This window comes from Triticum dicoccoides, chromosome 4B (assembly GCF_002162155.2).
Source record: "Triticum dicoccoides isolate Atlit2015 ecotype Zavitan chromosome 4B, WEW_v2.0, whole genome shotgun sequence".
NCBI classification, from domain to species: Eukaryota; Viridiplantae; Streptophyta; class Magnoliopsida; order Poales; family Poaceae; genus Triticum; species Triticum dicoccoides.
The window spans coordinates 523,335,542-523,345,965 of NC_041387.1; the positions used below are offsets into that span (position 1 = coordinate 523,335,542).

General features: G+C 42.3%; 1 protein-coding gene across 1 annotated transcript in view; it reads left to right on the forward strand.

Moving 5' to 3' along the window:
- The window catches only part of LOC119291220 (DExH-box ATP-dependent RNA helicase DExH14-like), a 26,756-nt gene extending 19,038 nt beyond the window's left edge, over positions 1–7,718 (forward strand). The window contains exons 35-49 of the mRNA XM_037569938.1: positions 462–552; positions 941–1,090; positions 1,172–1,363; positions 1,510–1,575; positions 1,647–1,802; positions 1,886–2,029; positions 2,444–2,511; positions 2,599–2,764; positions 2,873–2,935; positions 4,128–4,223; positions 4,318–4,485; positions 4,636–4,806; positions 5,313–5,459; positions 6,797–6,928; positions 7,411–7,718. Of these exons, the coding sequence (XP_037425835.1) occupies positions 462–552; positions 941–1,090; positions 1,172–1,363; positions 1,510–1,575; positions 1,647–1,802; positions 1,886–2,029; positions 2,444–2,511; positions 2,599–2,764; positions 2,873–2,935; positions 4,128–4,223; positions 4,318–4,485; positions 4,636–4,806; positions 5,313–5,459; positions 6,797–6,928; positions 7,411–7,491 (1,891 nt within the window). The 3' untranslated portion in view covers positions 7,492–7,718. The remainder of the gene's footprint in view (positions 1–461; positions 553–940; positions 1,091–1,171; positions 1,364–1,509; positions 1,576–1,646; positions 1,803–1,885; positions 2,030–2,443; positions 2,512–2,598; positions 2,765–2,872; positions 2,936–4,127; positions 4,224–4,317; positions 4,486–4,635; positions 4,807–5,312; positions 5,460–6,796; positions 6,929–7,410) is intronic.
- The last annotated feature ends 2,706 nt before the right edge of the window (positions 7,719–10,424 follow it).

A 10,424-nucleotide genomic window follows, 5' to 3' on the forward strand; every position in this document is an offset into this window, starting at 1 on the left:
AAATCCTATGACATGAATGCTAGGACTACTCTCAGTGTATTTGAGAATCATAGGTGTTATCATGTAGGACACGGATTTGGTGCTCTCAACAACTTGAAAGTGTTGTTTCTCATCTTTTTACTGATATGTATCGTGCAAAAAACAAGTGTATTAGCAAAAAAATCGTACAAAAGCATGTCCATTTACGAGCTGTACACGATGAATGACTAATACAGTTAGAAAACACAAAAAATCTTATGGTTGCATAGATTTTGCTAGTACACCTACTTCTATGGTATGTACATCTATGTTATTTTTCCACCTTCGAGCATGTTATGCACGTATATTCTTTTCTTCACCTTCGAGCATGTGGGCCCAGGATAGGCTTTTGTCATGTATCTGTATTTATTTTCTTAATGTGTATATTTATACGATCACCGGATCACTTTTCTGTGTGGGCTGACCACTTGCATCTACTTCAGGGACTTGGCCGATTGGTTGGGCGTCAGAGATGATGGTCTGTTTAATTTCAAGCCCAGCGTGAGGCCTGTACCTCTTGAAGTGCATATTCAGGTAAGGAGGATTTCAGTTGTTCTGTAAGTTCCTTGTTTGGTTCAATAACAACTGCCCATATTCTCCAGTAGAGTCACTTTCCTCATGATGTTGGCTTTAGGCAAAAAGATACACACAACCATTGTTTTTTAAAGTTGTATTTTAAGAAACATATTCATTAATTAGTTCTTGTGCATTCTTGGATGAAACTTCTTTTAACCCGCGAGCAGATATTTAGGAAAGGTAATCGTTAGTTTTGTGTTACCTCGAGGAGAGAAAAATATTTCCGGTTCCGCATCTGTGGATAGTCAATTATTTATTTGATCGTTACATGTTCTGATATATCACAGCTTAAAAGAGGCTTCACAGTTTACATCATAAATTTGTATTGCCTTTTTTCCACAAACAGGGATATCCTGGGAAGTTCTACTGCCCGAGAATGAATAGCATGAACAAACCAGCATATGCAGCCATATGTACTCATTCACCTGATAAACCAGTTCTCATCTTTGTGTCATCACGTCGACAGACGAGACTTACAGCTCTTGATCTCATTCAGGTGGAATGCTGCTCTGTTTTTCTGTCACTAAGAAAGTATATAGCTGGTGCTATCTTATATGTGTTGTACTCTATATTGCAGCTTGCAGCATCTGATGAGAAACCAACGCAGTTCCTCAGCATGGCAGATAACTCTCTAGACATGATTCTTTCACAAGTCACTGATAGCAATTTGAGACATACACTTCAGTTTGGAATAGGTCTTCATCATGCAGGTCTAAATGATAGAGATAGATCCTTGGTTGAGGAACTCTTTTCAAACAACAAGATTCAGGTGTGCCTTCTTTGATAACTGAAATTTCTTGCTAACAGGTTCTTTGCACTAAGGTTGAGACACTTATTTTGGGACAGAGGGACTATTTTATATGAACTTGGTCACATAGTTGAGCAAAATGTAAACATAATTTATTGTTTTGGCAGGTACTAGTATGCACTAGCACACTGGCTTGGGGTGTCAATCTTCCAGCTCACCTGGTCATAATCAAGGTGACATGATGCTTCACATTTTCTTCATCTTTGACGACATTTATCTGAGCACTCACTCCATTCTTTTGTAGGGTACTGAATACTATGACGGGAAAACAAAAAGATATGTTGATTATGTTATCACAGATATTCTGCAAATGATGGGCCGTGCTGGCCGGCCACAATATGACCAACATGGCAAAGCTGTTATTCTTGTTCATGAACCAAAAAAGAGCTTTTATAAGAAGGTAGCATGTTACTTTGCCTACCTAATGAACAGTCCGATGCTTATTCATCTTGAGTTTAATACTCACTATTGTAATTGTTTCAGTTCTTGTATGAACCGTTCCCTGTTGAAAGTAATCTGAGGGAGCACTTGCACGATCACATAAATGCAGAGATTGTTTCGAGCACAATTGGTAATAAAGAGGAGGCAATTATCTATCTTACTTGGACTTACCTATATCGCAGACTGGTATTTATCTTGTTCTCTTTCCTAACTATGTTCTTTTAACTTATACTCCCTCCGTCCGGAAATACTTGTCATCAAAATGGATAAAAGGAGATGTATCTAGACGTATTTTAGTTCTAGATACATTTTTTTATTCATTTTGATGACACGTATTTTTGGACGGAGGGAGTACTTAATTGGACAATTTTTCAAGTTCACTGTTTCAGGCTGTAATTTTCTCTGTGGTCAAAACCATAATTAACATGGATACTAAATACTTTACAATTGACGTACGTACATACGTTGGATATATACAGCTGTTGTGTTTTCCCGTTGGTTTAAACCTGTTACCCTCAAGCTATTGATAGAAGTCCTTCATTATATCGTTATGAATTTCTGATGTGGCTATATGCATCTATTGCAATGTCTGTTCGGCAGGTTGTTAATCCATCTTACTACGGATTGGAAGATACTGAAACATATACCTTGAATGCTTATCTCTCGAGGTGATAAACAAGGACCTCATTTAGCTTAGACCTGCCACTAGCTTTAACATCACATGACAGTCTGTCTATCCTGCTTTGTATAAATAGGTTAGTGGAAACTACACTTGAAGATCTTGAAGACAGTGGATGCATAAAAGTGGATGACCATTCTGTGCAGTCTTTAATTTTGGGGAAAATAGCTTCACAATATTACCTTAGTTACCTTACTGTCTCAATGTTTGGGTCAAATATTGGTCCCAATACATCATTGGAAGTAAGTAAAATTGATGCCTTACTTATTCGGTAGTTCTTTATTTGACTCTTGTAGCACCAGTTGATTTGGAATAGCTAGAGGATTAATAGCTCAGACTATTTTCTGCAGGCCTTTGTGCACATACTGTCAGCTGCTGCAGAATTCGACGAGCTTCCTGTACGTCATAATGAGGTGAGTTTACCTATGAACCCTTCTTTTCCAAAAACCAAGCATTCCTCCATTTTTTCTACAGAATGATTGAACATGGATTAAGTTCCTTCGACAAAGCCTGTCAGTCCTGACATGAAACTTTTGAAGGAAAAATTGCTAAGGACACTCAAATCCATGGCATTTGTTCTTTGTCACCCTAATTTTTGGCTTTGCTTCTGGGAAGCAAACAAACAAGAGAGATAGACTGGGTGACTAGAGGCGTGTATCTGCACCTATGTACCATATATGTAGATACTCAATGGAATGATGCATCACACCCATGTGCACACTTTGGCTTTGCATTTTGAAGAGGATCCATGGGGCTGGTGTAGCATATGCAATAGGGTGGAGGTGGCTGAAATGTCTCTTTTGCCCTTGTGTGTACCAGGCAATCACACCATGTTACAGTAGCCCCAACTGATTCGGTTGCATCAACTTTACCATTGCTTCCAATTGTCCAAAAAAGGAATTTCTTATGATGCAAATATTCTGCCACAGCCTAGTAAAAAGGCCAGAAAACAGAACACAAATTGTGCATCGTAGCACTAGATATACCTAAATTGTTAGCAATTCACAGAAGATCTTTTTTGTAGAATAGACAAGGCATAAAAAGCACAACTGTGTACTGCAGCATGCATCAGTCGGTCAGTCCATAGGTAATATGTTCACAAGTACGCATGCACAATGGAAAACAGAACTTTCACGTGATCCCTCCTAAGACAAACAATATCATAGTAATTTGTGCAGCGCGTTTTGGCGAATGCATTTCAGGAAAGCAACAAATTTAGAGTGTGAGCAACGGCGAATCTGAAATGTCTTGTCCAAATTTTGCCACATTAGAAGGATAGAGCAAACTGGTTTTCTTTTTATTCAAGGCAATTATCTACTCCCTCCGTTCCTAAATATAAGTCTTTGGAGACATTTCATTTTGGACCACATACGGAGTAAAATGAATGAACTACACTCTAAAATGCATCTATATACATCCGCATGTGGTTCATAGTGAAATCTCTACAAAGACTTATATTTAGGAACGGAGGGAGTATTTGTTTGGAGGTGGAAAAATACCATACATCCAGTCCATCAAAACATTATGATCTTAGTATAATACCCTGAACTTGATTTTGTCACAATGTTATCTCTCTGATTGCACTTATGTTTTTCTCCTATTCAGGATACCTTGAATCGAACACTCTGTGAAAAGGTCCCTTATTCAGTTGACCAGCACCACCTTGATGACCCACATGTTAAGGCTAATTTACTCTTCCAGGTAAGGGGAGTTCAACTGATGTTAAGGCTAATACATACTTTACAATGTACAGTGAGGTGCTAAGTACCTTCTTCTTTCCATATTTGCCTTGCAGGCACACTTCTCCAGAGCAGAATTACCAATTAGTGACTATATCACTGACTTGAAGTCAATTCTTGATCAGAGCATACGTATTATACAGGCTATGATTGATGTATGTGCCAACAGTGGATGGCTTTCAAGTGCATTGACATGTATGCATCTCTTACAAATGATCATACAGGTGAATGCTGTTGATTCAGATTTTCTTTCATTTTGATGATCTGTGGTAGGCTGGCAGCTAGGTTCTGTACAGAAGGATAACACTGTACCAGTGTCAGAATTCCAAATAGGGTTTTTCTTTATGAACTGAACTTCAATTTTGTTTTATCAGGGTCTCTGGTTTGAGAGAGATTCATCACTCTTGATGTTACCATCCATGAATGATAACCTTCTAGATCATCTTAAAGGCAGGGGAGTTTCAACAGTTCTGAGCTTGCTAGATCATTCTCGTGAAGAATTACACAAGTTGCTTCAACCGTTTTCTGCTGCAGACTTGTATCAGGTACTACTTTGGACTTCCATTGCACTGCCTTTGGAAGAACACTCCTATGGAAGAACATTTGTTTCCCTAGCGATCTTAGATATCTGCTGAAATATATGATTGGCAGTTACATATCTGTATTCCCATCTTTAGCATGGAACAGAAGTGCTACCAAATCTGCTATTGAAAAATTACCGAGAAATATTATTTGTGTTAGGCTCAGCCACTTATGCTTTTGTATTGTGCCCAAGAGTCTCTAGCCTCATAGTAGTGATAAGCATATTCTGTTTGGAACAAAAATGTTTTTGAAACCTTGGGTTTTCACGTAGTGTGGTGCAAGTCCACACTTTTCTTTTATCCAGTTCTCTTTTACGGCTTGTATTTTCCGAGAGGCACCTTTACAACTTGTATCACTGGATAGTTCATGTCATCCATGCAATAAAGGTCATTTGGTAATATCCTCGATTCCTCGTACCGCCAGATGGAAATAAAAATCATATTGTGAATATTATGTTTGTATCATGCAGGATCTGCAACATTTCCCTCGCCTTGATGTTAAAGTTAAGCTACAGAATGAAGATAAGGAGCAGTCAAAACCTCAAATGCTGAACATTAGAATGCAAATTAAAAATACACGTCGTTCGCCAAGAGTATTTTCCTCTAAATTCCCTAAGGTTAGTGACTATGTAAAATTGCTATGTTTTATAAGTACTGCTTGCATCTCATTGTCAAACATACGTCATTTTATCATTGGATCAGGCTGCTATTACATAAGTTAAACTTTTGTCCATTTATGGCCTCAAATGCAAGATTCTGTTATAGTGCTTTCTAATAATATACCAGCGAAAGTTTCACGACCTGCAAGTCATATCTATGGTATTATCTACTCCCTCTGTCCCATAATATAAGACGTTTTTTGACACTACACTGTCAAAAAACATCTTATATTATGGGACAGAGGGAGTTAATATAGTCGACAATATTTTACTGCATGCATCCCATGGCGACATATGCTTACAGGTGGATGGAGTAATTTTACAAAACCCTTTGACATAGTGGTACTTTCGAGAACTGTAATGTATGCTTCAGCGGTACTACCTCCGTCCGGGTTTATTGGTCCCCTTTGTAATTTGTGCTAAATTTTGACCAAAGATTTAATTGAAAAAATGTTAGTGCATGTCAACAAAAAATATATCGTTGGATTCGTATTTGAACATAGGTTTCAGTGATATAATTTTTGGTGGCATGCATAAATATTTTGTTAGTTAAATTTATGGTCAAAATTTGGCACATAATACAACGGGGACCAACAAACCAGGATGGAGGTAGTATTATACTATTCCCTCCGTTCTTATATTATGGGACGGAGGGAGTAGTAATGAGTAATCCAACATGATAAATATAGCCTCCAAGTTGGTGTTTGATTTAAAAGATTGGATAAACAAATCCACATGTAACTTTTTCAGTAATTTTTAAATATTTGAAATATTATACAATAACTTGATAGGTTTAATTGAAAGTTTCAGTGTACCAACAAGTAATTTAAGCTATCTCAGGGAAAGCCGCATTTCTCAGCCAGAAACCAATGTGCTAGGCGGCAAATAATGAAATAAGAATACATTATCTCACAACTCTGATTTGCTACTGGCATATCAAACTTGCCATGTGTCGATAATCATGAAGTCTCCCTAGAATTATTACCCTGTGCAATGAGAAAACGGGTGATAGATTCGGCAAAGCAAATAGCAGAAAGCGACTATTTGGGTAGCTGCCAGTTTGACGTTTTTACAGAGCTTTCCGGTGTTCTAAGAAACTGTTTGTATACTCATGATATCTTGTGCTAATAATTGCCTTTTATACTTGTAACTGACTGTTACTATATTAGCTCCAATGTGGTACTCGTAAATCCTCTTTAGCTTCAATATTATTGCCTTTTGGACATTTTATCAATGTTCGTTCCTGAAGTTCAATAAATGCCTTTGCATTTAACTTTCCATGCTGTTTTCTGTAGGCGAAACAAGAAGCCTGGTGGCTGGTCCTGGGGAATACTACAAGCTCGGAGCTATATGGTCTGAAAAGAATTAGTTTTGCAGATCGTGTGCTTAACACTCGCATGGAATTGCCACCGATGTTAAATATCCAGGTAATAATTCCTCCACATGTGAATTGCCAGGCTAAGCAAAGCTCAGTGCGAATATATTGCTCTGCTTGAGTGACTTGACGATTGTGCCGAAGAATTGTCTAATTTTTTTACTTAATAAATAATAATAATTGAGCAGCAATCTAAATGATGAGCCTTACTATGCTAGAGCCGACACCAAGTTGCCAATATATTAGCTCTACCATATACCTTTTACCCTTGCCATGTTTGGCCATTCGCTATGCATCTGTTGTTATTCAGGGCTTCAGTTTGTTGTATAAATGTTGAATCTGAACAATATGCAGACCTAATATGCCCATCCATAGTTCTTGGTGGATTCTGTCAGATTGCTGTATAAACTTGGGATCTAGGCAAATGCAGGACATGTTTTTTTTTCCAATGAAGACTCATGATTTCGTGTTGGCGTTGTGCTTAGATAATTACATGCACTTTTAAATGTTTTGACGAGAGGATACTCTTTTCAGGAGGCAAAGCTGATTGTTGTGTCAGATTGCTACCTTGGGTTTGATCAGGAGGTCTCCCTGGGGCATTTAGCGAAGGTCTAATCCAGATATTCAAAATCAAGCATGCTCCCATGCTCATCAGAGCCGTCTGGATTTCGCTGTTGAGGTTTACCTGAGTGTAGCTAACAACATGTCTCTTTTAATGCTTATATATACAAATCTATTGTGAGGTGGTTTTGGGCCTCCTACGATTTGTACACGTCTCCTTTGGAAGAAATGAACATCTGTTATAAGTTTACTTTTCCATATGCCGTAATTGATATCCTTCACCTCGCTATCTATCTGTAACAGCGCTGCACCGGCTTTGTTCGCACGGCTGAGTTTTTTTTTTTTGACGTGACCGTCTCATAGCATGCAATAGAAATAACTACATCCCTTTGTCAGTCGCGCCTGCTGTTGATTCTGTTTCCGGCAGACATATCATGGAGTTCGTCGGTATTTGGCAAAGTAGTTGTATATTTTGGAAATGAAACTCTAGTTTGATGTGCAAACTTCGTTGACTGAGAAATAGAAAATCCGAACTTTTGTAGAAGTAGCGGCAACTCCGGCTGTAAGACCAGTGGCACTGGGCTCCGACCACCGTCGACGAACAAAATGGTAGGCCGTTTGTGCTTTTCCGTTCGCATCAACTGAGCCAAGCGAGCATGCTAGGCAGTGGAAGGGGTGAGCATGACAGGCAGAGGCTATATACTCCGTTTCCATCCAGTCGCGCCGCCGTAGCAGCCTACTCTCCAATCACCAGAAGTTGTTAGTGATCTAATCGTTTCCATGAGTTTCTTTTAACACGGTACATATGCTCACACATACAAGTATACACTTAGAGCATCTCCAGCCGTTCGGCCCCCTAGGGCGCAGAAAAACCGCGGCCTGGGGGCGAGCCGGCGCTAGTTCGGCCCTGGGGCCGGCCCAGCTCCCAGTCACGCCCCCAGCCGCCCCCCAAGCCATGGCAAAATTCAAACATAGTCGTTCCCGCGCTCAAAATAGACGCCATAATCCGGCGATCAAGTGGACTAGATCGGCGGCTGGATGAGTTATGTTCGGCGTACAAAAAAGCGGGCAGTCTCGGCATCAGGAAAAGGACGGACGCGCGCATCAGGCGGCGAGGTCGGCCTCCGGCGTCGCCGGAGTCGGCGTGCGCGGGCTTGACGGGGCCTTTGTGCTTGGCGGCGTGGCTTTGGTGCTGCGGGCAGTCTCGGCATCATCAGCGGCCGGGCTTGGCGGCGGCGTCGGCGTGTGCGTGGGCGTCGTGGGCGTGGGCGGCGTCGCCGAGGGAAGCTGATCCAGGATGAGGCCAACATGCGTCCTGTACCACGCCTTCCGCCTCGTCGGTGCTCTGGAGCATGTCCGCCCCGCCGGGCAGGAAAGCCAGGTCGGTGTTCCTCTTCTTCGCGGGGACGTTGGTCCGGAGCAGGTCGAGCTTGACGGCGCTGGTCGACATCAACGCCGGCCAACGCGCCTCGGTCTTCTCTTCACGAAGGGCGGCCCGGACCTGTGCGTCGGCGAGGCAGTGCTGGATGGACTCCTGCACGCGAGCTGTGGCCGCGTCGGCGTGTTTCCCCTTCTTGGCACCTTTGTTGCCGTCCGGCCGCCCATATGACGCGCCCGGAGTCAGCGTGTCAGGCTTGTAGGTCTCCTTGGCCTTCTCGATGGTGCGCCGGACTTCCGCCCACTTGTCACACTTGTCGATGCGCTTGTAGACGTGGAGGTACTTGAACTCGACGTCGCTGTTGCCCTGTCGGTACAGGCCGAACATGCGCATCAACTGTGCGGGGACGAACAAACAGTCGGCTTGTGAACGGCGAAAAGAGGCGGGAGAACGGTGTGGCATACCTAATCCTCCATGCTGGCGCCGCTCTCCGGCCGACCGACGACCTCCTCGACGATCCCGTGCCATTTGTTGCACGCCCCCTGGATACGCCCCCAATGGTTCGCCTGTCACGCCCAATATGCGACCCTATCCAAAAGGAACTCGAAGGTCCCACCAAGGATAGACCCGCATATTGAAACACTTTTGCAAGGTGGATATCATTACATCAACATTACATAATAGATGGGGATACATACAAGAGGCAAACCATGCCACACGAATACAACATCACAATACATCAGAGCGTCATCCGACTACGGATGAAACACAAACAGAAACTCAAACGACATCCACCCTGCTAGCCCAGGCTGCCGACCTAGAACCTATCCCCTGATCGAAGAAGAAGCAGAAGAAGAACTTCAAAACAAGCAAACATCGCTCTCGCGTCATGATCATCGCATAACCTGTACCTGCAACTGTTGTTGTAGTAATCTGTGAGCCACGAGGACTCAGCAATCCCATTACCATGGGTATCAAGACTAGCAAAGCTTAATGGGAAAGGAAGGAGTAAAGTGGTGAGGCTGCAGCAGCGACTAAGCATATATGGTGGCTAACATACGCAAATAAGAGCGAGAAGAGAGCAAGCGGAATGATCGTGAAGCTAGCAATGATCAAGAAGTGATCCTGAACTCCTACTTACGTCAAACATAACCCAAAACCGTGTTCACTTCCCGGACTCCGCCGGAAAGAGACCATCACGGCTACACACGCGGTTGATGCGTTTTAATTCGGATCTGGTGTCAAGTTATCTACAACCGGACATTAACAAATTGCCATCTGCCTATAACCGCAGGCACGGCTTTCGAAAGATTATACCCTGCAGGGGTGTCCCAACTTAGCCCATGATAAGCTCTCGCGATCAACGAAGGATATACCTTCTCCCAGGAAGACCCGATCAGACTCGGAATCCCGGTTTACAAGACATTTCGACAATGGTAAAACAAGACCAGCAAAGCCGCCTGATGCACCGACAATCCAGATAGGAGCTGCACATATCTCGTTCTCAGGGCAACACCGGATGAGCAATCCGTACAACTAAAACCAGACCTCAAGTTTCCCTGAGGGGGCGCTGCAAAGGGCTCTAGTTCGGACCAACACTTAGACAAGC